Source organism: Phyllostomus hastatus, unplaced genomic scaffold (assembly GCF_019186645.2).
Source record: "Phyllostomus hastatus isolate PE091 unplaced genomic scaffold, TTU_PhHast_1.1 phas_scaffold_11, whole genome shotgun sequence".
Taxonomy (NCBI): domain Eukaryota; kingdom Metazoa; phylum Chordata; class Mammalia; order Chiroptera; family Phyllostomidae; genus Phyllostomus; species Phyllostomus hastatus.
In genome coordinates, this window is record NW_025334005.1 from 6164459 (window position 1) to 6190279 (window position 25821).

Sequence of the window (25821 nt, forward strand, 5' to 3'; positions counted from 1 at the left end):
TGTGGGCCCAGCTGAAGCCCCGGGCCCCGGGCATGCAGACAAGGCTCCCACCACCCTTCGAGGCCTAGGAAGGAGGGCCCCAGAATTTTCTGCTGCTGCCTGTTGAGCCACAGGAGTTAATAATTATGGTGCTAAGGAGATAGACTCCTGTCCGGAAGGCTCCTCCCTCACAGGCAGCTGCTTCTTCAAGATAGCAAAGGTTAGTGTGAGCCCGGGGGTAGGGAGAAGGCTCTGCCACCTGCCCGTCCGGCAGCCTCCGGAGGGACGCTTGGCCTGGCCCTGCAGGCATGAACCCCGCTGAGGAAGGCACCAGGTGCCCGGCCCGAGGGAAATGCCCCGTGTACCTGGTGATGAGCTCAGGGGCCGTTCGCTACGCCCCATCAGGTCTGTGCCCTGCCCTCGAGGGCGACCTGGGAGAGGAGCCCTGGGACACAGACAGGTGAGCCGGTGACCTGACAGGGAAGGGAGATCTTGCTCTGTAGGGGGCCTGGGGGAGGGGTTGAGTAGCCAGCTTCTGGGCAGGGGACCAGCCTGGAACTGGGAGGAGTTTCATGAGCCTCCTACAAGGTCAGCGCCAGGGGGTGGCCCTGACGGTCTTGTTCCACTTGGCAGTCATGCAGACATAGAGACCAAGGCTCAGAGAGGAAAATACACTCATCCTGGGTCACACAGTGGACGGAGGACAGAGTCAGGGCCTGGGTCGTGGAGGCTGGCGGTTCTGCTCCACGTCTCCCTCCGGCCAAGGGACTTCGGCCGAAGCTGGGGATGGGGAGGGCCAGGGAAACTGGTTGGGGGCAGGGGCAATTTGGAGAGGCCAGTGGCTTGGGGGCAGAAGACACACCTTATTTCATTTCTCCCTTTCCACCTGCAGGCCAGGCAGCTAGTAGTCACACGGCTGCATGCAGCTGCAGCCTCCAGTGAGTCCTCTGGTTTCTGGGCTGTCTTTTTTTTCTTTTTTAAAGATTTTATTTATTTACTTTTAGAGAGGGAAGGGAGGGAGAAAGAGAGAGAGAAAGAGAGAGAGAGAGAGAAACATCAATGTGCAATTGCTGGGGGCCGTGGCCTGCAATCCAGGCATGTGCCCTGATTGGGAATCGAACCTGCGACACTTTGGTTTGAAGCCCGCGCTCAATCCACTGAGCTACGCCAGCCTAGGGCCTGGGCTGTCTTTTCAGAAAACGGGTATAAGGGGTCTCAGCCTAATTACCCCTGGCTGTGTGACATCAGGCAGGTTCCTTACCCCCTCTGAGCCCATCCTTTTCAGCTGAGGAGCAGAGCTTATGGGGCTGTGGGAGAAGCTAGTGAAGCCTGGGAATGCAAGGTAACTGGATACATAGATGCTGGAATATTTTTGGCTAGTAATTGGGGTGTCAATGCTCCCAGAATGGTGACCCCACACTTGCCCATGGAGGCCTCACTCAAGGGCCTCCACAGCCCACCCACCCTCCCGTACTGAGGATTCTTCTCCTGGAGCCACGGCCCCGGGCTGGCACACCCTTCCGCCCCTCATCTCCCACCAGTCCGGGTTGCCGGCCTCGGACTAGGTCTTATCTCCTGCCTGGTCCTGTCCTGAGCTCCTTTAGAGTCATCTTCTCCCCCTTCCCCTAAACAAAGCGAACAAAGCAAAGGCCAGGAAGCAGCAGATGCTCAAGAGTTGTTCTGGTGAAGGGTTCAAGTCAGCGATCGCGAGGACGTCTGCTTTCCGCCAGGCCCTGCGCTGGGCTGGGCTGGGTGGGGAGACAGAGCGCCAGGAAGGAGCGGGTGTCTGTCCGCAGTCAGGGAAGCAACTTCCCTGCAGAGCGAAGGGCACGGGAGGCCTGGGCGGAAAGCTTCTGGAGAGTGAGAAGGGATGCCCCGGGCTGCTCACCGGACAGGTGCGGGCTGAGGGAACCACGGAGCAGGCATGGCCTCCAGCCTGCTGTCCACTCACCACGTCCTGAGCCGTGGCGGGGGCTGTGTCCGCCGAGGGAAGGGCTACTGTTTTCTGTTTTGAACAAAGACATCACTCACGGAGCAAGGTAGGTGTGCCTTGGGCAAGTGGGGGTCCTAGAAGTGGAGGTCCTTGAGAGTATGTCCCGTACGCCCTCCCCCCACTATCCTGGAGCCCCAGGAGGACAGAGACTGTGTCTCTCAGTTTCCTGCGGGCCCACAGCCCTTGTGTTGTGCATAGTTTGTGCTCAGAAAGGGCGGTTGGACGAATGAATGAAAGAAATATCTATGTGTCCCCAGAGGAAGAGCTGACAAACGCAAGCCCAGGGACCCTGGCTCTGTGGGCTTGGAAAACTAGTGTCCCGAGTGCTGGCAGCATCCAGAAGGGAGTATCTTCTTCCAGCCCCCCCAGTCCTCCTCTAGATGTGGGGGGAGGGGGAGGCACAGTTCCCCGCAGGAGAGAAGGGAGGTCACGTTTTCACCAGCCCTGAGTTGAAGCTGAGGTCAGTGCAACCAAGGGTCAGAGCCTAGGGTAGGGGAGAGGCACGGAGAGTCTGAGGTACCCGGAGACCAACGGTTTGAGGTGCAGGGGAAAGGTTTTGCAGATGTGGGACCGGGCAGGTGTGTGGGCGTGGCGGGTGCCTTCCTCCGGAGAGAAGGCAGTGGCCAAGGCAAGGCTGGGGGGGGCGGCTGTTCACAGGCACGAGAGGCTGGGGCTGGAGATGGGCCACACGTGGGTCCTGCCTGGGACAAGTACCCAGAGAGTAAGACGGAGAAGACTTGTTTTGGGGTCTGCCCCCCCCCGCCCCGCCTCCCACCAGGCAAAATGTTGCGCAGGGACGGCCTCGGAGCGGGGAGCTCAGGAGGGGATGATGAGGGCCAGAAGGCCCGCGGAGGGGGTTGGAAGGTGTCTGCTGACCCAGAGTGGCAATCGATAAGGATCACGGAGCAGAAAGCCCGGTAACCAATGCAGGTTCTTGAGCCGAGTGGCCGGAAGGGGTGCTGCGCCGTGCCGGGGAGGCGGTGACCCGAGAGAGGGAGCGGCGGGGAGCGTCTGAGCGCTGCTGGCCAAGGGCGATGGGGATCGGCCTCCTCCCGCAGTCGGACTGTCCGGGGCGAGCAGCCGAGTGGGGTTGGGCCGGGCGCGCGCTCAGCTCTGCGCCCTGCAGGCGGAGGGGCGGGGCCGGGCATGTGTCCTCCGGCCACCCCCTTGGCCACGTGACCCCCGAGGGCAGGGTAGGGGCTGAGCTGGGGTCCCGGACGGACGGACTGGGGCCAGGACTGACAGGCAGCGGGACAGGCCAGCTGGCCCGGGGTGGAGTCCGCAGCGGCGGGGGACACGGCAGGGACGCAGTGCTAGGAGATCTCTGAGGCGGCGGGGACAAACGCCCGGGCGCCCCGAAGCTCCGGGATGTGGAGCGGGTAGGTCCAAGCGCGCTCGCGGCTCCGAGCAGGGTCGCCTCCCGCTGTGTCCGGGCTGGGCGGGTGAGGGATCCCTGCGGAGTCTGTACCCACAGGACTGGGGGTTCGGCTCCCCAGTCCTCTCTGCGGCGGAGGAGCCCGTTGTAGCACGAGGACCAGAGAGAGCTGACTCTCAGAGATGGAAGGACACTCCGCGGGGAGAGGTCAGCGGTGCGGGCGAGGGGGGGGGGTAGTCTTTGGGTGTTGGGAGCGCGAGAGGGGGGTGGCAGGCCGCCCCTGTGTGACAGCGCCAACTCCTCCTAGCTCATTTGGAGAGCAAGTGAGGTGGGGGGAGGGGTGCAAGTCAGTAAGTCCGGGGGTACATGCCCAGAGGAGCCCCCCGCAGAACCCTTGGAAAGCAGTGCAGTTGGGGAAAGGGGGCTGGGTCTCTGCCAACGGCGCCTGAAAGTTGCTGAGCCTCCACCTGGGGCTCCTGGAGCGGCAGGGCTCAAAGGTGCGGGGTGGGCTCCCCCCACCCACCTCGCTTCACCTCCAGCACCCATATCATCTGCTCACTGGCTCTCCGGTGTGCCCTGGCCCCGGCTGCCCCCTGCCCCCTATGTGCAGAGAGGCTGCAGTCTTCCCATGGAGCTGGGTAAACACTTCCTCTTTCCCCAGGCGGGGAAAGACCAGGTCCTGGACCCGAGTGGAGGTGGGCTGTGCTCCAGTGAAGAACGGGGCCAGCTGGGTGGTCCCAGGACAGGGCTCCCAGGCAGAGCTGGGGAGTGGCCGCAGCCCCCCTGGGGAGGCTGCGGGGCTGGAGAGTTTTCTGAGACAGGCCAGACCCACTGCGCTCTGTGGCACTCAGCACAGCCTGAGCTGAGACGGGGCGAGGGGGAGGGGCAGGCTGGACCCCCAGATGCAGGGGCGCTGAGAGAATGGGCTCCTGGTGGGGGTGAGGTGTAGAGAGGCCAGAGACTCTTAAAGGGGGAACCCTGGAGCAGAGCAGGTCTCCTTTGGGGTTGTACCTCCGGGGAAGGAGACTGGGGTTTAGGGAGAACGTGGCTGAGATGAGCTGGTGGTACCTGGAGAGGCGAGGGCAGTCCTTGTGACCTCCGGTGTCGGGTGTGCCCAAGGCAAAACACAGCGGCTGGGTTGCTGTGTGACCTTGAGAGTGTGGCCTCCCTCTCTGGGCCTCTAGGTGAGACGAGCAGGTTGTGGGGCCAGGAGCGATCCAGGCCCGAGAACGTCCTGCCCTGGAGGTGTCCAAGCCAGGGCCCGACAGACAAGGCTGGGTGCTACCAGATGGACTCTCTCTCTCTCTCTGTGTTTGTCTCTCTTTGTATACAATTTTATTTATTTATTTTTAGAGACAGGGGAAGGGAGGGAGAGAAGCAGTGGTGCAAGGGAGAGACATCGATGGGTTGCCTCTTCTACACTCCCTGACCTGGGACAGAACCCACAACCCAGGCACATGCCCAGACCGGGAATCGAACAGGCAGCCCCTCACTTTGTGGAACAACACCCAGGCCACAGAGCCACATTGGTTAGGGCCAGACACTTTCTCTGAGGACAGAATCGAAGAGACGACTCGCGGTTCTGGAGATGGTCCCCAGTCCAGTCTCCCTGCCGTATTCCCAGGAACCTTCTGGATGGACCAGGCTGCCACGCTGACTGCCCCCCCACCATGATCCTCAGCAGTCTCACTTCTTTCACGAGCCTTTGAGTCCCCGGGGCCCAGCCGGGTGCGGAGCACAAAGTAGGTGCTTCCTAAATGCAGACGCAAAGCATGAGGGGGCCGAATGAGGAGCTGGGCACCTGGGGAGTGAGAGGCAGAGTTTGGGGGTTACCCTGACCCTGCCTTTTTAGGGACCCCTCCCATGGCTAATGGAGCCAGGGATCGACAGATCAGGGGCCTAGCTGCCAGCACCCCCTGGGGACCTGGTGTCCTAGGAGCTTTACCCTGGCACCCACAACAGCTGGAGGGACCCTGCTGGGGTCATTAGTACCTTTATAACTCTGACAAGCTGCTATGCCTGTGTCCACCCCCCACCCTGTAGCTCTGGGGCAGCTGTGCCCTGAGGGTCCTTCATCCGGGACCAGGAGGAATCTGGGAGGAGGGGTCGATGTCGATGTGTCTGTGTGTATGAGGGGTCACTTTACCTGTGAGGTGAACTGAAACACCTCTCTGGGGTGTCTGCCATTCCCGGCCAAGGCATGGTGCTAGCTCACGCCGCCGGCCCTGGGCCCAGAGCTGCTCCTCTGGTCGCAGTGGGATGCGGCAGGAGCTCAGGTGGGTCCTCTTTCCTGCACACGGTCCATAGCTCTGGACCCAGAGGCAGCTCCCCCCAAATGGGGCCACACCCTCCCCATCTGCCACAGTGCCCCATGTCCATAGTTTGGGGCACCAAGTCTGCTCTGAGGGGATGGGCGTGAGGGCAGTGTCTCGGGTGCTTCTGCAGCTGACACTGTGCTGGGCACTTGGCACTTGGTCAGCAGAGGTCAAAGATTGGGCTCCAGGCTAGTTTTGATTTTTTTGTGTTTTTTTTTGCCATGAGGTAGCCACCTGACATGGGTGTTAGCCCTTTAGTCTCAACTTTCCCGTCTGACAGATGGGACTCATCGTACCTGTCCTAGGGAGGGCCAGGCTCCGAGGGACTGCCCGGAAATGAGAGGGGATCACCCCAAACTCCCAGGCATGGGGGCTGTGTCTTCGCGGCAGGCGAGGTGCAAGCGAGCTCAGGGGCTGCAGGCAGGTGTGTGGTTCTGGGCAGGTCACTCGCCCTCTCTGGGTCGTGCCTACTCTAAGGAGTGTGAGTCTGTGGTGGTTGTCTATAACACCTAAGTCACAGGAGACTATCGCTCTGAGACAGGTTTTTTTTTTTTTAATTTTTATAAGTGTATTTGAGCCAAACTGACCACATTGCCGGGAAGCCAGGAAGCAAGATCTTAAATGCTTCCCTGAGACAGTATGGCCTGGGGGTCCAGGGTCAAGAGCAGGGAAAAGAGGGTTGTGCTATACCCTTACTGCTGCCTCCTCCTAGAAACCCTCCATGAATTGCCACCTCCCCCTTCTCAACAGGTAGAGGTCTTTTCTGCCGTTCCATAATCAGCACACCTGTATGCGAGACTCGCCCTCATCAGAGTCCCGCTTGTCCTGGACTCCCCTGCCTCGGCACAGGGTTTGCGCCCAGACAGGCTTGGGGAAAGGGAACCAAACGAATCAGAATGCGGCATGAAGGGGCTTGCTCCTGCTGCTGCTGCTGCTGCTGCTGCTGGACTCTGTGAGGCTGTGCAGCCCGGGTGGAGCGGGGCTGGTAGAGTGCCTGGCCCGTGGCAGGTGCTCACTGTGTGTGTGTTGGGCGTCTGAGGTCTCGGGGTGTCAGATGCTTCTGGTACTGAGCAGGTGGATGTGGGCCCTGTGCTGGGGGCCCTGTCCTCTGAGATGGTGGAGGGTGGAGCCCCTGCCCTCTGGGGCCTGGTCCCGGCTCTCAGCGGAGACCCGGGGCTGGATTTTCTCACCAGGGCTGGGCTGGACTGGCAGGCCTGGGGCTGGGGCTGGGGCTGGGGCTGGGGCTGGGAGAGACTTGGCCTGGCCCACCTGCTTCAGGAGTTCTGGCCTCTCTTCTCAGCTCTTCCCTCCTCCCGCTCCCTCCTGGTCCACGTTCTCCTACAAGGCGTTGCTGCTGCTCCCGCCTCCCAGGTGCACACCTGCTCCGCAGTTCCTGGAGCTGCCCAGGTCCACCCTCTCCCACCCCTGGAGTCCTGGTCTTCGGCTCCGTGTGTGACACCGCTGCCCCTTCTTCTGGAGCCCTCCCCTCATCTGACTCAGGCTGCGTGCGGCTGCCCCCTCCGGCCTGGTGCCTCCCTCAGCCACCTCCCTCCCCTTCCCCGAAAGACCCCCTCCCAGTTCCTCATTCCTGTCATTACCGTTCCCCTCCTTCACCTTTTCCTCGGTTTTCGACGACATCGATTCATTGTTGCGACTCAGTTTTCTCTGTCCCCCTGTCCAGCCCCTGGTGGTCCCAGGAGCCCCCTTTCAGAGGCATCGGTGCCCGTGTGTTGCCTGCCAGCTCAGGGCCCGCCTGGCTTGCACAGCTGCCCTGGGTGGAACCCGCCCAGCCAGCACTGCCACTTGGGCAGGATCTCCAACTTCCTCACGCCCCCCCCCCCCCACTCCGCATCCTGCCTTACTTCTCCGAAAGCGCCATTCATCCCCTTCCCTCCCCGCCGGGCTTCTCTGGGTGGCAGGTCACATGACTCACTGCCGCCCGCACTCCGGATGCACTTCCCATCCTGCCGCCTCCTCCGTGCCCTGTGTTCCGGCCAAGGTGCCTTCTTCCCTCTCTGACCCTCAGTGCCTCAAGGGTTTCAGACCGGGATGAGGATGAGGAGAGCCTCTCACGGCTGTGCCGTAATGTGGTTCACGCACAGTGACACGTGTGGATTCGGGTGCCGAGCTCGGGGCGCGCAGCCACCGCAATCCTCACGCGCCGCCATCCAGTGCCGTGGTGGGCTGGCGTGGCGCGGGTGTGTGGCAGGGGCTCAGGGTTCCAACGTGCTGGGGTGTTGGGAGCTGAACACTTGGCCCCTCTTAGCACGCCGAGCCTGGCTGGGCTTGAGGGCGGGCCCGGGAGCCAGCACGTGAAACCTTTCTTGGGATCTCCATGTGCCCTGGGCTGGGGTCGCCTGACCAGCAGCCTCAGTGTCCCCAGGGCCTACTGAGTGCAGGAGTGTCAATCTGACGCACTGCCCCAGCGCCGGGCCCTGGTGGGGGGAGTGGTTTCTGCTGACGGATCAGCCGAGCTGGACGGTGGGCGCGGTGGCCCCAGGCAGAGGGAGAGTGGCCCTGCGCCCTCCCTGCCCCCCTCCTCTTGCCCCAGTTTCGGAGCTCCCCTTGCTGACAACACCCTTGCCTGTTCAATGAGCCCCTCGTGTGTGCCCGTTGGCTCAGGGGTCTTGGGCTCAAAGAGGCCATCTGGGCGCCCGTGGGTAGGGGGTGGGTAGGGAGGGAGAGGTTGAGGGCAGGAAGTCCTCATGGCAGGAGGGCCTGGCCGGGGCTGGAAAGGGGCACACAGGACCCTAGTCGGGCCCTTCTGGCCCAAGGACTGGCCTGTGGACCGGGGGGTTGCTGGGTGACTGGGGACCGTGGAGTCCAGGGCCTTAATTCTCAGTGGCCCTTTTTTTGCTGATGGAAACGAAAGCCCTGCTGGCCGTCCTGGGCAGGCTGGATGGGGAGTGAGGTTCCGGGGGCTGCCTCCCCCGCCCTCCTGTGTTTCCAGGGGAAGTGACCCCTCGGGGCCTTTCCTGTATGAACTGGCCCGGGCCCTAGGAAACGGCCCCCACCTACCTGCGACCTTGACTCTCACTATCTGAGCCTGCCCCTGAGCAGACCCCTTCCCCGTGGCCGGCGGTAGCATTGTATCCTGGATGCTGGACTCGGTGTCTGCAGGGAATGGGGACTGAGGAGGTTTGGGCAGAGGGCATGGGGCTGGACTTGAGGGAGAGACTAGCGAAGAACTGAGGTGGCAGCCCGTGCTCACCTGAGACAAAAGCGTGTCCTCCTCACCAGGTTTTGGGCCTGTGGTCTGGGGGGCTGAAGTGCGTGGGGGAGGAGTATCCTGGCTTGCCCTGGGCCTAGGAGCGCGGGGCCTGGGGTCCCTCCTTAGTCTGGAGTTTCCGAGTGCGCGAGCTGGCTGGCCTCAGAGCCCGGAAACGGGAGGCAGAGGGTCTGGGATTAGAGCTGCCCTCCCAAGATAGGAGAGGCCTTTCTTCCCCTCCGGTGCCCGCACCCCTGGCCCAGGCAGGGCGCAGCTGGAGACCACAGGGTGGTCCTGCCATTCCCACACTTTCTGCCATTGGGATCTGCGCATGGGGCCTTCCCACAGGGGTGGGGGTGGGGAAGGGACCACAGAGGCTCTGACTCAGGCCTCCCAGGGTTCTCTGTCTCTTCTGGCTGCAGAGGAGGGTCCCCCGCCGCTGCCCCCACTGGCAGTGAGCTGAAGTGGGAGCCTGTGGGGGAAATGATGGGGGACTGGCTGGCCACACCCCCCGCCTGTGCCCTTGGGACCAGCAGGAGAGTTAAAGCCTTTCCCTGTGTGGCCAGAGGCCCAGACCACACTAGTGGACAAAGTCCGGCCCTCGCGGGAGGGGCCGGCGGCCCTCCTCTCTCCCAGGCAGGCGGCGTGAGACGTGGCGGGGCGGGCCCTGCAGAGGGAACACTCGGAGTCTGGGTGTCTGGGGCCTGGGGTCCCGTCTGTGCCCTGAGCCGTCTGTCCCTGTGGGTCAGCCCCAACCCACGGCCTATGGTTCTTGCTCATTCTCTCAAAGCGGGCAACACCGAGGTGGGGCCAGCTGCCCCCCACCCCAAACTGAGGGCTGAGCCCCTGACCTCCAGACTGCCAGTGGGGACAGTCTCCAGGGCCTTCGGTGTCAGCTGTGCGGCCCAGAGCCTGGGCAGGCATAAGGGGGGGGGGGGGTGTCTGCCAAACGTGGCTGCGGACTGCACGCCTTTAACCCGGTGCCGTGTCCAGGGCCTTCTCGCTTGACCCCTAGTGCCCCTTCTGAAGGTTCTCACTCCCGACCCCGGGCGGGAGGCTGCTGCAGAGGTTCCCACGGGCTCCCACGTGCCTCAGGTCAGAGCCCCGCGTGGCCTTGGGCTTGCCCAACGCTGCCTCTGCCGTCAGCTACAGCTCTCCCAGCCCTGGCCCTTCCTCCTGGGGGTGGGGGGGGGGGACATTTCTGGGCCTGAGCAGAGGCTGGGAAGCCAGAGGCTGGGGTGAGAACTGGGTCAGATTTCCCTGCTACAGCCAAGGGGGGGGGGCTCCTCCTTGAGGAGAGGCTCCTCCCCCTGAGCCCAGCGGTCTGGGATCCTCCAGAGCAGCACTGATTCCACCGCTCACACCGCCACCCACTGGGAGCTGCAGGGCCGGGGGGGGGGGGGGGGCGGCGGAAGACCTGGCCTTCTGTCCCCCCACCGCTGCGGACCAGTCAGCTTTGTGACCCCTCCCTCGCCTGTGCAAGGGGGACAAAACCATGACTGCTGTTGAGAGTTTTAAGCAGAATAACATGGGCAGAGCACCCCTTGTAGACTCGGGCACAGCGTGAGTCCCCTGGACCAGAGCCCAGCCCAGGGCCACCACCGCAGGCAGCCCCTCACGCTGCAGGGACCCCCTTCCAACGAGACGCTGCCCAAACAAGGGCACTAGGAGGATCCCCGTCCGGCACACAGACCATTAATGAAGTGACAGATGTGTATTCCCACTGTACTCATCAAAGCCCCGCATCTCTGCCAGGCAGGGCCCGGCCGGAAAAACCTCGAGGCCACTCTCTGGGCGAGTTCCAAAGCAGAGGGCAGGCTGGGCCGGGCTGGGCTGGCCGGCTGCACGGGGCCACGTGAAGGGTTGGGCATGGGTTCGTTGCTGGGGTCCCTTGATGTCCAGTCCCTTTGTGTCACTCTAGGGGGAAACTGAGACCAAGGGGCTGCTTGGTGACGGTCCCAGAGTCCAAAGGACAAGCAGGAGGCCCCCGGCCCCCAGCCTTGCCTCTCACACTTTCCCCTCAGCAGTCCAGGACTTTCGGGTCTTGTCTTTCCTCCCTCCTGTGTGGGCCTCCCGGAGCCCCCTCCCCTCCACTTCCTCACTGTTATCACTGGCCTGGCCCAGCCCCCCATCTCCGCCGCGGCCCCCCACTCCCAGCCCAGCCACTGCCGCTCAGAAGCTGCTGGCTCAGGAGCCGCCAACTTTTGCTGAGCGAGCGAGTCCAGAGGTGCTGTCTTGGCACAAACCACCGCTGGCCAAGCGCTCTCCCTCCCTCCCCCTCTTCCTCCTTCCGTCCCCAGGGTCTGCTTCGAAAGCAAAGGCTGGAGGGTGGATTGGCCGAAGGAGGGGACAGTATAGGCTGGTGGTCTCCAGGGGAGGAGGGTCCTGGGGCCCAGAGCAGGGGTGTTTGTGTGAGGTCACACCTCGGATCGGGGAGAGCTGAGATTGCTCCCCACAGATCCAGGGGGACTGGAAGTGAGCCTGCCTGGCCTGGCTGTTTGCAGAATCTTCGTGCCTGCCCTGGCCAGTCCTTCCTCTTTGTCCTGTCCTTAATTTGCATGAGATTTGCATAAAATTTACATGAACAATAACAACAAAGGCAATTCCCACATAAGTGCCTTCTGCGTGCCAAGGTTTTAGGCACCTCTCTGTGCCCCCAGTGACCCTTGAGGTAGGACCCTTGGGATTGTCCACACCTGATGAAGTGGAAGCTCAGATTCTCAACTCTGATGCCTCGACCACTGGGTCACCTGCTGGACAGACCGAGCGGAGCACTGCTGTGTGTGCCCCACACAGCCCTGGAGGGGGTGGGGAGCAAACAGGAATGAAGGAAGTCTCTCCCCCCCACCCCACCCCCCGAGAGATTTCAATTTCGGTCATTCTGCCCTTGGGACAACCCTGGCGGTGGCCGCACTGGGAGCGCCCCATCGTACAGGTGCAGACACCACGGCCCAGGTTGGTCCCTGGGCCCAGCCCTCGAGGCCTCAAGACCCCTCACCCTCTGTTGGCCGCTTGCCTCCCAGGCAGCCCCACCCGGATGAGGGCCACCCACCGCCCCTCGAAGCTGTCCCCGTCTCCTGGAAGAGCGTGGGCTCCTGCAGAAGCCTCAGGGAGCCGCCGGGAGGCCTAGCGGAGACCCCCGCAGGGGAGGAGGCCCCCGGCCAGGAGGGCCCGGCAGCCGCCCAGCTGGACGTGTCGCGCCTTCGCAGCTCGTCCATGGAGATCCGAGAGAAGGGCTCGGAGTTCCTGAAGGAGGAGCTGCACAAAGCCCAGAAGGTGCGGTTCCGGGCAGGGTGCCTGGGGGAGCCGCGGGCCCTCGCCCACCCACGTCCGGAGTGAGCGAGGCTCACGCACCTGCCGCAGCCTGCGTGGGGCACGAGGGAGGTCCGAACAAAGGGTAGACCAGTTCTCCCAAAATGACCTGTAACCATCCGGACTTCTCTGAAGCCTTGTTCCAAGTTCTGAGGGATCGATAGCAGGGTTCCCACCCTCTGGCAGGAGCCTCGTGACGTAGAGCAACAGAGGAGGCGAGCTCAGGCCCCCATAAGATGACGCGGGGTGTGGAGCCTGGGCAGGGGACCTGCTGGCCCCAGTGTCAGGCCTGGGGGCCCCTGAGGGGCTGACACCCACCCACCTCATAACCCCCAGGAGCTAAAGCTGAAGGATGAGGAGTGCGAGCGGCTGTCCAAGGTCCGGGAGCAGCTGGAGCAGGAGCTGGAGGAGCTGACGGCCAGCCTCTTCGAGGTACAGTGGCCAGCCACCTGCGGGCCGGCTGGGGACGGGGCCTGCTTGGGGGGGGGGGGTGCCGCGGCTGCTGACCACGGCTTCTCCCCAGGAAGCCCACAAGATGGTTCGAGAAGCGAACATGAAGCAGGCGGCGTCAGAGAAGCAGCTGAAAGAGGCTCGGGGCAAGGTGAGCCCCCGCCCCCACCTGCCCAGGCCCGTCCAGAGCTCCTGCACACCTTGCTATTCAGCCAGACAGACCCTGGCAGGGCCCGGTGGGGCCTCCAGGGACGATGGGCTAACCGCTAACCGGGGCCCAGGGCCCAGGCGGGTGGGGCGGAGAGTACACCACTGAAATTCCGCTGTGCCCCAGAGACCTTTCTGGGGCCTCCTAGAGGCTGGGAGGATCCCCTCTGGGGTCACCGTCATTTCTGGTCCCGCCCCACACCCCATCTGCAAAGCAGAAAGCTCTTCCTGGCTGTGTGAGCCTGGGTAGGTGACTCCTGGTTACTTTACGGATGCCCATTTGTCCGTCTGTGAAAAGAGGGGCTGGGCTGTTCCTGGCTCCGGGGTGCCCCTCACGGGCCCCGACACAGGTGTCTGAGGCAGCCCTGGCTTCCGGTGGGACCTCAGACGGGCCAGGTCTCCCCTCTGAGCCTCAGCTCCCCTATCTGAAACGGGTGTCCCAGTCCCCAGCTTACAGGCTGCTCCAGGGGCTGGTTGCTGCTGTCCTGAGTGGGGTGGCAGGTGGCGGCAGCCGGGGAGGCATCCACCCTGGGCTAAGGTGGGCAGCCGTCTCTTTCTGGCCAGATTGACATGCTGCAGGCGGAGGTGACAGCCCTGAAGACACTGGTCATCACCTCCACGCCAGCCTCTCCCAACCGCGAGCTCCACCCGCAGCTACTGAGCCCCACCAAGGCCGGGCCCCGCAAGGGCCACTTACGTCACAAGAGCACCAGCAGCACCCTGTGCCCTGCCGTGTGCCCCGCTGCTGGCCACATTCTCACGCCGGACAAGGAGGGCAAAGAGGTGAGGGGCGGTGGGTGGGCAGTGGACACAGGAAAGGGAGCCAGTCCCACTGTCAGCCAGGCATTCGGGCCTGCTGGGAACCAGACCCCCTGCCCTCCCCTACCCCCCGCCACTGACACTGTGTGACCTGGACCTGTCCTGCCCTCTCCAGGCTTCTGTGTTCTCTGGCCACAAGGGCTGGACAGGCCCCTCGTCATATGAGACATTTGGCCCTCAGCCTCCGGGCATACAGTTTGGGGGCCGGGTACCCCATCCTTGCCCCTCCAGGCAGTAGATGGCATCTCTGCACCTGAGGCTGGCCTTGAGCCTGAGGGCCTGCCCTCAGGGGTCTGCAGACAGACACACTCCCTGGGCCTCGGGAAGCTGTACTGAGAGGGGCTACCTGGGCCCTGTGAGGCCACAGCCCCGAGGCCCAGGGCTCAACCTTGTGACACCCCAGGACTTGAGGGTTCTCGGCACCCTCTCGAGCACGGCCTTTGAGGGGCTGTCTCCCTGTCCTCAGCTGGGTACGTGCAGCCCTTGGGCCAGGTGGGACAATGGGCTATGACATCCTTGGCCGTGGGGGCACCTGTCAGGGCCTCAGTTTCCTCACGTGGTAAGAGGGACTCCGGGGGCCCTCTGGAGGACTGGAAGGGACGTGGACGTCAGAAGGGCAGCTCAGGGCTGTACCCGGCGTGTGCCCACGAGGGCCCTGGTGGGAATCCGCTTCCCGGGGTCTCTGACGCCCAGGCGGCCCCCAGCCCCTTCCTGTCCTGTACCTGTGGAGTGTCTGGGGAGGAGGTGCAGTCCAGGCGTCTGGTCCCTCTTCTGAGTTCTGAGCTGCTGCCTAGACACTGATATCTGCTTCCTTCTGTCTGTCTCTGTCCCCCTGTCCGTCCCCCTGTCTGTCTGCCTGTCTGCCTCCCTGGCCCCACCCGCCCAGCCTGGGCTGCCCCCGCTCCTCTCCCTGCTCCTCTGTGTGGTCCCCAGCAAGGCGGTTCACCTCACCTACGAGCCGGCCTGGCAGCTCCCGCCCGGGGAGCAGCCGGCAGCCCCCACTTCCGCTACCTCTCTCTCCTTTTCCCGACAGGTAATGGCTCCGCTGGGGGGCCGCCCCTCTGGCCCCACGGCCTCATTCGCTCAGCATGCCCCCCCCACCTCCCCCAGCCCAGCCAGGGAGGGGCCTCTCAGAGCCGCTGTGTGTTCCCGGCTGTGTGCATGTGCCTGTGCGTGACTGGGGGTGCCTGTGAGCACCCGCAGCATCACTCTTCAACTCCTCCTCCTCACGGAGGCAGTTGCGGGGTGGGGGTGGGTCTTCAGGATGAGGCCGGGGACCCAAGTCCACAACCCGGCAGTGCCAGGAAACTGCAAACACACCCGGAAGGGAGACCTGTGTTTGAAAGGCTTTGGTGCAGAGGGAAGAAGGGAGTTCTGCCTCGGGGCCCAGCCCTTCTGCCTGGCCACTGGGGACAGGGCCACTGGGGACAGGCCCACCGGCATGCTGCGGGCCGCCCTGCATCCTCCCAGGCCCCCACCTCCTTCAGCTCTGCCTGTGTCTGCCTGGCTGGTCCCCACCGCCCTGACCGCCCCTCCGCCCTTGCCCTCCGCCACAGGTGGACACAACCCTGTTTGCAGAGTTTCAGGCCTGGAGGGAATCGCCCACCTGGGACAAGAACAGCCCCTTCCTAGAAAGGGTGTACCGGGAGGACGTGGGCCCCTGCCTGGACTTCACCATGCAGGAGGTGAGTTGGGGCCGAGGGCAGCCAGCCGGCGGGCCCAGACGCCCAGCCAGGGCTCCTCCCTCACCGACGCACCCGCCGCCCCGTCTGCCGCAGCTCTCGGCGCTGGTTCGGGCTGCCGTGGAGGACAACACACTCACCATCGAGCCCGTGGCTTCGCAGACACCGCCCACGGTGAAGGTGGCTGCGGTCGAATACGGCAGCACCAAGTAAGCTTCGCTCCGTCCGCTCCGTCCTGCCCACTTGGGAAAGCCCCCCCTCCTGCATCTTGACTCTGCTGAGGGGGTGGCCAAGGAGGGCCGAGCCTCGGGCCTGCCTGCGGGAGTTCTGGTGTGGTTCCCGGGGGTGGGCAGGGCGTGGTGTACACCCAGAGGGGCACAGGGGCGCCTGGCAGAAGAGGGACAGTGGCTGCCCTCGTGCAGGGCAAGGAGGCATCTTTGGCTCTGCCCCGACCCATCCTGCCCCTCGTCCTGGACCCCCAGGCTCTCCGGGGAGTCCAGGAGCTGGGGGAGGGTCTCCCTCTTCCTGGCGGGCCTGACACGTGTCCCTCTTTAATTCCCCCTCTCTCCCACAGTGGGCTCCGGGCCCTGATTGACACTTAGGTGATGTCTGTCCATGGCCAGCTCTGCCTTCTGCTAATAAATAACCCAACAGCCCTGTGATCTGGTCCTTCCTGCCCCTAAGGCACTGAGCAGGGCTGGAGCAGAACACCCTCGCCAGGGTGGAGCGGGGGCGGAGGCTGGGGAGCACTTCCCCGCCGCAGGGCAGCTCGCGGGGAAGCCCCGGAGTAGCAGTTTGCCGAGCAGGGAAGACCTTCCGGGCGGAAGGAACAGAATGAGTACAAGCATGAGGTCCTGGGGCATTCACGGAAACACCGCCGAGTCCTCGGGGAGCTGCGGGTGGGGCAGGGAGACACTGAGGTGGCGGAGGGTGTGGGGGGCCAGAGTGTGAAGGTCCTCAGATGAGGTTTGGGCTTTAAGCCGCTAGGCAGGCCAGCATTTCACAAATCTAAAGATGCCCCAGAAGATGTCCTTGAAAAAGGGTTCCATGGTCCAACCAGAGAGCCATAGTGGACCTGGAGGCGGCAAAGGATCTGATAAGTCCCCCAGCCAAGGAGCCTGTTAAACCTTCCCTCACTCAGGATTCTCCACGGCTATGTCCTGGGCGGTGGGTAAGCTGCAGGGGAAGATGATGGGCTAGATGCGGTGTTTGGAGGAACCCCGGGCCCGTGGCGCCCACGGTAACATGGAGACGGAGGGGCAGAGCTGGTTGGAAGGAGCTGAGGGGAGCCGGTCGAAGGGCCCTGCTGGTGTGGTCTGGCCTGGACACCTGGTGACTAAGTGGAGGAGAGAGTGGACTCCTGCTTAGGTGGGGGAGGGGTGACTGGGTCTGAGGGGCCCAGTAAAGTAGCAGAGGCATTTTAGGGGCTTTAGGAGGTGAGGCTTTGGTCCCCACTGGCATGCAGCTGACCAAGCTCTCCTGCCCCTCCTGCGGAGCCTTCTCCTGGCTGCTGCACCCTCCCTGCCTGAGCTGGGCCGGCGAGCCCCAGCTGGCCCCCATGGTCCCCTCTGCTTCCGCCCCCCCAGCACCTGTGCCCTGAGCGGACTGGCCCGTGTCTGTCGCCACCGAATCCGGCTTGGGGACTCCGAGAGCCACTACTACATCTCGCCATCCTCCCGGGCCAGGGTGAGTCATCCATCTGGAGTGTCACTGGGCTCCTGAAGGGCCTCCTGGGCTGGGACTCTGCATCCCAGGCCTTGACCCACAGGGCAGGCTCAGAGATGTGCAGAGACTGACTCGGGCCACACAGCCAAGCCGGGTGTGCCAGTGTGCTATTGCTGCGTAACAAATCACCATAAACTTCTTGGCTGAAAACAACACCCATTTTATTCTCATCTCCCTGGGTCAGGAGTCTGGGCACAGCCTAGCTGGGTCCCCTGCTCGGGGTCTCCTGGACCTCAGTCAAGGTGTCAGTGGCAGCATCCTTTCTGGGGATCGGGGTCTTCTTCTAAACACACATGGCTGTTGGCAGAATTCAGTCCCTTTGTGGCCGAAGGACTGAGGTACCCGTTTTCTCACGAGCCAGAATGTAATCACGGGAGGTGCAGCCATCACCTCTGCTATTTACCTTAATCTAGGGGGTGACACTAGAGTCCAGCTGCGGGCTCCTGAGCCAGCTACAGCCCCAGGCTTTGGAGACGGTTCCGAGGGTGTCTGTCACCAAGCCCGAGGGTCAGCCTCGGGTGCCAGGGGTCCTCTAGGCCTCCCAGCTTCTGCCCTCTCTTGCCCCAGGACCCAGGCTGGGTCAGGGGGCCTTGCCAAGCTGGTGGATAAGGGTGGGGCGGTCCCCATTCCTTTGTCCCCTCGTGGACCGTGAAGAGGACTGCAAGGAACAAAAAGGAATGTGTTTGGAAACCAATCTCGGGATTGGTGCACAGGTGACACAGTGTGGACGGGCCCTCTTTGAGGGAAAGTCTCCTCCCCTTGACCTGCTGGGGGCTTCTCATGGGGACTAACTGGGCAGATGGCCCCCCGTCATTGGGCAGCCGACTGGTCAGCGCGGGCAGCGTGTCTGGTCCTGACAGCTTCCGCAGAGCATCTGAGCGTGTTGCCCTGGTGAATGCCCCGGGGGCGGAGCTGGGCTCCCGTTCACCCAAAGGGAGCCTGAGCCTTAGCAAGGACAGGAGTGTGCCTGGGGCCACCCAGCTGACCTGGGGCCTCCCCCTTCTGAATCCAGTCTCTTTTTTCTGCCGCCCCCACCGTGTGCATCTGTGCCCAGAGCCCTGTTCCGTACCCCTTTCCAGTCCCAGCCAGGGTGCAGCAGGAGGCTCCACGCCAGACACTCCCCTGCCTGGCAGAGCCGCATTCAGAACTTCGTTCCCTCCAGGCCCGCGTGTCTGCTGTGCTGGGCAGAGCTGGCATGGGAGATGAGAAGGGTGTGAAGTTTTAGGATGTGGTCCCCACCTGAAGAGACCAAGTAGTGCAGAGTCCACAGGGACAAGAGTTCTGTCCCCAGCCCTGGCTGGTGTGGCTCAGTTGATTGAGTGTGGGTCTATGAACCAAAAGGTTGTTGGTTTGATTCCCAGTCAGTGCACATGCCTGGGTTGTGGGCCAGGTCCCCAGTTGAGGGCATGCAAGAGGCAACCAGTTGATGTTTCTCTTGCACATTGATGTTTTTCTCTCTCTCTTTCTCCCTCCTTTCCTCTCTCTCTAAAAATCTAAAAAAAAAGTTCTGTCTCCTGTGGGGGCCCACTGGCCACTGAGCAACACCCCACCCTGCCCCTCCCACTCCCCCAGACACCCTGGACTTCCTTTATACCACCCTGCCTTTCCCCGGGCCACCAACCCTTCTGTACCCACTTTGTCGCCCTGGCAAGGGCTCTTGTGTGGGTTGAGGGCCCAGCAAGGGCATCACCTCCTCCCTGCAGATTCCTCCACCCCCCAGACCGTGGCCCCCACACGCTGGACATCCTTTCCCCAGAGTGCTAGACATTCCATAGGGGCTGCTGTGGGCGCAGCTGCCAGCTGCCTTCCACCTCTCTCAGGGTGCGTTTCCCTAGACACAGAGCCTAAGGGAAGGTTGGTGTGAGTCTCAGGAGCTAGTGAGGGCAAAGGGGCTGGGGGGTGAGGGGGTGTGGAGCAAAGAGGGTGTGGCCTCAGCAGGAGCCTGGCTGCAGCCCAGAGTGGAGCCAGCCTTTCATACTGTCCCCCGCACCGCCAGTCCATCATTAGCAGAGGGCAGTTAACGGCCAACTCTCTCAACAGTGGGGTGATGGGGCCCCTGCAGGCATCTGCCATGCCCTCTCCCCAGCATGAGAGTCGCCATGGCAGGGCCCAGGCCTGAACACAGGGCCTGGCGCAGAGCAGGCCTCCGGCCGGTCGGGAGACTTTGGGCCTGGCGAGCCGCTGCTGATCTGTGCTGGCATCACAAAGCACCCCTGGCGGAAGCCCAGCTGGCCAGGCACTGCAGCATCCAGAGCAAGCAGGGCCCAGGGTGGGATGGGGGGAGCAGAGATTCCAAACAGACCTCCAGGTTTCCTGCTCCCACCCTGCTGCTCTCGGCCCTGTGGCCCCCAGTCGTTGTTGGGTGGCTTTGTTTTTTGCAGCCTCTGTTTTCCCCACGCGTAAAATGGAAATGACAAACATGCCTGCCTCGCTGGACGCGTGGACTTGATTAACTGTTAGTTGCTGCCATTCTTTTTCTTAGAAGTAGTAATAGCGCTGCTACTGTGAATTCAATGGCCCAGCCCTGTTCATTTCAGGGAGCATTATCTGGCTCTGATGGGACAGGACATGAGCTTCCCGCGCTGGTCTCTGGTCTGCCCTGGCTTTTGAGGGACCCCATCTTTTGAGGACCGGCCGGTCACACCCTCCCGCCTTCTTCCCACAGATCACTGCTGTGTGCAACTTCTTCACCTACATCCGCTACATCCAGCAAGGCCTGGTGCGGCAGGACGGTGAGCGCCCCCTGGTGGCCAGTGGGGGAACGGCGCCTCAGAGGGATGGGGCTGGCGCGCAGCGCGGGGATCACCCAAGACAGGGTTTTGCTGTCCCTGTCTCAGTCCAGAACTCCGAGAGGGGGGAGACTCTGGGTTAGTAAAAGGCTGGAAGGCCTCCTGGTGCTGAGATGAGCCGCAGAAGGAGCCTCTTGGGCCCTGCCCTACCTGGAAGGCTAGCCACTGTCACAGCTGTACCTGGGTTTGACTGCTGACCCCACCCAGAAACCTCTCCCTGCCCTGCAGCCTTCAGGGGCAGCTCCCCGTTACTGGCCTGGCCTCTGAAGGCCTGCATGAGGGGCCTCCCTTGGGAGTCCCCTCGCCTCCAAGTGTGGCTTCCTTATGGTCCCCTGCGTGAGAGCTTCCCACTGAGCCCTTGCCCAGCCGGTCCTCCATCCACCTGTTGTCCCCACCCCCCGTTCTGCAAAGCCTACCTGCCCACTCCTTCAAACTTTGTCCCCCGATGAGTCTTCTCCTGAACCAATCTGGAGTCTGAGCCTCTCCTCCGCAACATGGGGGGTCAAGTCCCTCTGGAAGGCCAAAGCCAGGTCAGGTGGTAAGCCCTGAGGGGCCGCCTCCTCCCAGGTACCTGAACTGACACCGTAGCCCTGCTCCCTGCTCAAGGTCACAGCGAGGTGAGGTTTAAAAGCATGTGTGAGTGTGTGGCAGTGTGCACATGTGTGTCTGTGTCAGGCTGTGGGAGTGACCGTCGCCGCCGCCTCCAGGACAGCACAGACCCTTCGAGTGTGCTCAGCAGTTCGCCAGACCTCAGCTGGGAGCCTCAGAGAGGTTCACCACACGCCGAGGTCTTCTGCCCTGGGGAAGCGGGGAGCCCTGGAGTGCCAGCCAGCTGCCAGCAGAGGGGGCCACCTGCCTGAGACGACGCTGAGCTGTCACTAAGCTGTCCACTCTCTGCCTGCAGCAGAGCCGATGTTCTGGGAGATCACGAGGCTGCGGAAGGAGATGTCGCTGGCCAAGCTGGGCTTCTTCCCCCAGGAGGCCTAGGACCTGGCCCAGGCCGGAGCGGGGCTCAGAGCGGGAGCCAGTCCCTACCCCGAGTCTGACAGACGGACAGGAAGACAGGACCCTGCAGCCAGCCCTGAGCCAGATGCTGAACAGAGGGATAAATGGCCAGGCTGTGGAGACAGCACTGAGCTGGTACCAAACGTCCATCCCAGCACAGACAGGACCTCGTGAGACGACCCTTCTCTCTTCCCCAGCGGTACTACAGCCACCAGGAGGCTCTAGAAAGCACCAAAGACCGAGGAGCCTGGACCCATCCTCAAGGGCTCAGCTTTTTTAGAGGGGACACCCAGGGCGGCCAGCACCCTTCACCCCCAGTTCCAGGAGCTGCTGCCTGCAGGTGCATTGTTGCTGCCATTTTCTCTGAAAGAAACCTTGCTCCTTGCTGGGTGGCCTGATTTCCCCAGTTCCCAAGCCCTGAGCCACCAGCACCCCCTTGTGGCCATCCCTTGCCTTATTCCCAGGTGGCCTCCGCTTTGGACTGCCCCAGTGAGCCTGCCATCCTAAGTGCCCAAGGGGCAGCGGTGCTAGGATAGGCGGGCAGGGACTTCCACGCCAACTGGCATCTGCTTGAGAACTGCCCCAGAGTTCCTAAGATGGGTCAAGCCCCCCCCCCGACACACCCACTTGACTTTCCCCCTTCCCTCACGGAGCCCTGTGTTCCAGGACGCCATGCCCCCACCCCTGGAAGGGGTGCTGGAAGGACTGGGGCACCTTCCTCCCAAAGCAAAACACAGACAGGGCCTCAGGACACCAAGCCTGTTTCCAGCTGTGGGCAGCCATGCGGACGGCCGGGGCTGAGGTCGCCAAGCCCTGCGTCCAGGACTGGGGTGGGATGAGCCGGACCTGGGCCCCCCTCCACCCCTCACAGCCCACGCGGGACCGGGGCACAACCTGGACACATCCCTCACCAGGTCCGGGTTCCTCCTCTGGATGGAATGTAGCGCCATCTCTATTGAATAAAGGAAGCCTTTGTTGGTAGGGGCCGGGCGGCCACGCGCCTTCACTCCGCGCCCTGGGGCTCGGGCCAAGGCCCGGGCATCTGAAGGGATGAAACCAAATCCTTTCTTTGCCCACCTGCCCTCGTGGTTGAGATTAAACCCAAATCCTGAAGGGATTGCTGTCGGGGGACTCCTGGAGTCCTCCCGGTGTTCCTGAGGCTGGGGGTTGCTGGGGGGTGAGCCGGCTTCCTCTCCTTGGGCCAGCCACTGCTGCGGCCGGGAGGACGGCTGCCTCTGGCCGCTGGCCCACAAGGGCAGATCCTTGTGGGATCCTTGGGCAGATCCTGCCCCCCTACCCGTCTCCCACCGCCTCAGGCTAATGGAGGCCTGGAGCCCAAAGCATGGAGGCTGCCTGGCACTCGGGGGACAGTGGCAGGGTTGATGGGTGATGCCTGAGAGCAGCATGGGCAGGGACTGTGGTAGCAGTAGGAGACAAAGGAGGGTGACGGTCTGGGCCCTGGTACTGCCCATCCCTGCCCCCAGCGCCCGTGCCCCTGGCCCAGGAACATCCAGAGCCCAGGCAACATGTCAGAGGCCTGGCCCAGGGCCCCACAATCCCCACCTGCTCTGCCCACATCTCTGCGATAGGTGGCGCTTCTGAGAGAGGGCACTTCTGTTGTCAGGCCCACGTGGGCGCATCAGCAGCAGACCATAGCTGAGATACCCAGGGGTGTGGGGGGTGGACAGCGACACACACACCCTGGTCCCATTGTGTCCTGACGATAATTAATTTCTGAGCACACACCTGGCTCCAAGCCCTCTCCATGAGCGAGCTCACTGAATCCTCACAGCAACCTGCACAGGTACGATCGCCCCCACTGTGCCGATGAACTGGCAGAGGAGGCACTGAGAGGTCCCACGGAGGAAATGGGGGGACCCACGACGGGAGGGAATGAGCCCAGCCCCAGAGCCCATGGCGTTCACCAGCATCCTAGACTCTTACTAAACACCCGCCATGTTCCCGGTAGGGAGTCAGGCCCTTCCTTCCCTGTTTCTCAGAGATGGCGAAACCGAGGCTGAGTCAGGTTTGAATCAAGGTTTGATTCCTGCACTTCTACCCCGTGACAGCTCCCCCCGCCCTTGTTTCCCTGGCTTGGGGTGGGGTGGGGGGGTCTCTGAAGAAGCTCGGCGATCTGACCCTCGGAGTTAGGAGGGGACGGTGAGCTGACATCAGCCACATAGGGGTTGTTCCCCTGAAGTGAATTTTCTAGATAACCCGCTTGGCCCTGGCACATGCGGCCACCTCTTTTTTTTTTTTACATTTATTTATTTATTTATAGAAAGAAGGAAAGGGAAGGAGAAAGAGGGAGAGAAATGTTGGTGTGCGAGAGAAACAATTGGTTGCCTCTCACACACCCACAACAGGGGACCTGACCTGCCACCCAGCCATGTGCCCTGACTGGGAACTGAACCAGCAACCTTTGGGCTCACAGGCCAGAGTTCAATCCACTGAGCCGCACCCGCCAGGGCAGTCGCCACCTCGTGAAAGCTAGCACCGCCCGTGGCCAGTGAGCCGAGCCCAGCCACACGGTGGCGGACCGCGTCACCGTGCTGCCACTTGTCACAGTCTGCCTCGGGTGTCCCGCCGGGGCTGGGTGCCTGGGCCGGTCACCCCTCTCGCGGCCTCCGTCCTCTCATCCGAGAGTCGGGAAGATCAGATGAAGCAACCTTTGCAGCCCCCACCGCACCCCACACACCACTTCTTTTTTTACTTTATTGTAGTCAAAAAAAGTTGACCTTCCGAACCACTTGTAAGTGGGCAGGGCAGTTGTGTTCAGTATGTCCCCGTGGTGAGCACACAGACGTTTTTCCCTTGCCCGTCTGAAACTCCGGACCCGTTACAGAGCTCCCCTCCGCCACTGCTGGCGGCCACCGCTCTGCGCTCCGTTTCCAGGAGGTTGACTTCTTTAGATGCTTGAAGAGGAAGTCACGTAGTGTTTGCCTTTCTCTGCGAGCACGGGTCGCTCCCGGCGCAGCACGGGGCGGGACTTTCCCCTTTCTAAGGCGGAACGCCATGACATCGCCATGTGTGTTTATGCCGCCTTTTCTTTACCCAGCCATCGAGGGGCACTCAGTTCGTGTCCACCTCTTGGCCATTGCGAACGCTGCTGCTGTGAACACGGCGTGCAAGGTGTCGCTCTGAGCCCCTGCTTTCAGCTCCTTCGGGTGTGTTTACCCGGAGGTGATGCTGCTGGATCCTAAGGCAGTTCTATTTTTAATTTTTCGAGGACCCTCCGTTCTGTCTCCAGTAGCAGCTGTGCCAGTTTGCATTCCCACCAGCAGCCTGCAAGGGTTCCAATCTCCGCATCCTCCCGACACTTCTTACCTCAGTGTCTTTTGGTAATGGCCGTGCTAATGGCTGTGAGGCGACGTCTTGTGGTTTTGATTTGCATTTCTCTGATGATTAGTGATGTTGAGCATCTTTTCACGGGCTTGTTGTCTGTCTGTTTGCGGCCTCTCTTCACCGAGGGGTGTCCTTGCGAAGGCACTGTCCTGCGCCATCCCGGCGACGCCTTTGGGGAGTCTTTGGAGGCAGGGCCCTAGGCCTTGGATCCCTCTGCGGGCCCTGCCTCCCCACCTCACAGAAGAGCTGTGTCTGGGGACCAGTAATCAAGCTGGCAGGGTGGCGAGCTTGAACTCAGAGCCAAACGCTGCAGCTCTGGCTTGTCTGTTCTGTGTGGCTGTGCTTTGTGACCGCTCCTTCTGGGAGGCCCGGTGCGCTCTCATATGTTTGCCTGCCTGGGCCACTGCTGCGCCCGCTCGGCCCGTCCGAGCCGCTCCGCCCCGGGCCTGCACAAGCATCATCTGGCTCCAGGACAGTGGCTGGCAGCTCCGTAGGGGTGGAGACTCCGGTGGGTCCAACAAGAGGCCTGTGTGGCAGCTCGTTGTAGGGAGAAGCCAGGCTGAGGCCGAGACAAGGGATGTATTGGAGACCCCCCTCCCAAAACGCTCCAGCTGGCCAGACCCCCCCTTGCCTTTTGGCTAGCAAGTTCCCCCTCCTCCCTAAACCCAACAGTCTGGCAGCGGCCCAGTGGCAGCTCAGGAATGTCAAGTGGTGCCTCTCCCTTTCCAAGTGGTCAGAAAGGGCTCGGTTGCCCTGACAGGGGTTTGGGGACAAGGAGGTCCCAACAAGTTCCCCCTGACTCCAGGACAGTTTCAAGATCCACTGGGTTGCAGCCCAGAAAGGTGAACCAACCTATGGAAGGCTGCAGACGGATCATGAGGGACGCTGCCGGGAGGAGACACAGCTCAGGCTTCCTGGGGACAGGAGTCCGGGCGGCAGGAGGTTGGCCACTTCCTCCTCCTCGCCAGGGTGCAGGGCCTGGGGCGGCGGTGTGGCTCTGAACCCTGTCCTTGCTTAACCTCCAAGGGCCCCTGCACAGGCCTTCCTCCCCCTCCTCTCTCCAGGTGCAGCTGGGGTAGGGGGAGCTCGAACTCCCCCCAATCTGCCAGCTGCCTCACACGTGAGCTGAGAGCAGCCCAGGGCCCAGGGAGCCGCTGAGGATGGGTGAGGGCCGCACCCCCGTGGAGGGGCTGGATGAGAACATTTAGGATTTACTCTCTCAGCAGCTTTTGAGTGTGTACTGTGGCATTAACTGTCATTCATCACGCAGCTGAACGTTTTCACCCTTTGACCGGCAGCCCCCGATCTCCTCTGCTCCTCAGCCTGTTAACCACCATCTTACCCTGTTTCTAAGAGTTCGTCTGTTTCAGATTCCACATCGAAGTGAGGTCACACGGTGTTTGTCTTCCTCTGACTCAGTTCACTAAGCACGAGGCCCTCCAGGTTCACCCGCGTGGTCACAATGGCAAGACGTCTTTCTCTTCTGGTGGCTGAACCCCACTCCAGCGCGTCTCGCATCCGCGGTTCGCATTTGTCCGCGGATGGACATCAGAGCCGTCTCGGTGTCCGGACTATGGGAGTGACGCGGCCGCGAGCCCGGGAGCGCAGGCGCCTCTG

General features: G+C 62.6%; 1 protein-coding gene across 5 annotated transcripts; it reads left to right on the forward strand.

Annotated features, from left to right (window-relative positions):
- The first annotated feature begins 208 nt into the window (after nucleotides 1–208).
- RAB3IL1 (RAB3A interacting protein like 1) lies at nucleotides 209–21840 on the forward strand. Of its 5 annotated transcripts, XM_045855430.1 has the most exons (11): nucleotides 3135–3351; nucleotides 4972–5089; nucleotides 11894–12146; nucleotides 12519–12614; nucleotides 12706–12783; nucleotides 13404–13622; nucleotides 15215–15343; nucleotides 15437–15549; nucleotides 16927–17026; nucleotides 19731–19797; nucleotides 20759–21840. In XM_045855430.1, the coding sequence occupies exons 3-11, from the start codon at nucleotides 12087–12089 to the stop codon at nucleotides 20839–20841; spliced, it is 945 nt and encodes a 314-aa protein (XP_045711386.1). In that variant the 5' UTR covers nucleotides 3135–3351; nucleotides 4972–5089; nucleotides 11894–12086; the 3' UTR covers nucleotides 20842–21840. The 5 variants fall into 5 exon arrangements, with proteins under 5 accessions (XP_045711382.1, XP_045711383.1, XP_045711386.1 ...); XM_045855426.1 differs by lacking the exons at nucleotides 3135–3351; nucleotides 4972–5089 and adding an exon at nucleotides 209–439; XM_045855427.1 differs by lacking the exons at nucleotides 3135–3351; nucleotides 4972–5089 and adding an exon at nucleotides 209–439 and having other exon boundaries at nucleotides 20762–21840.
- The last annotated feature ends 3981 nt before the right edge of the window (nucleotides 21841–25821 follow it).

Bases quoted from the DNA above. Each gene is read 5' to 3' on its own strand.
- RAB3IL1 (XM_045855426.1), top strand. From the start codon at position 288: ATGAACCCCGCTGAGGAAGGCACCAGGTGCCCGGCCCGAGGGAAATGC. The intron at 15,344-15,436 runs GTGAGTTGGGGC...CGTCTGCCGCAG, and splicing joins TGGACTTCACCATGCAGGAG to CTCTCGGCGCTGGTTCGGGC. The intron at 17,027-19,730 runs GTGAGTCATCCA...TTCTTCCCACAG, and splicing joins CGCCATCCTCCCGGGCCAGG to ATCACTGCTGTGTGCAACTT.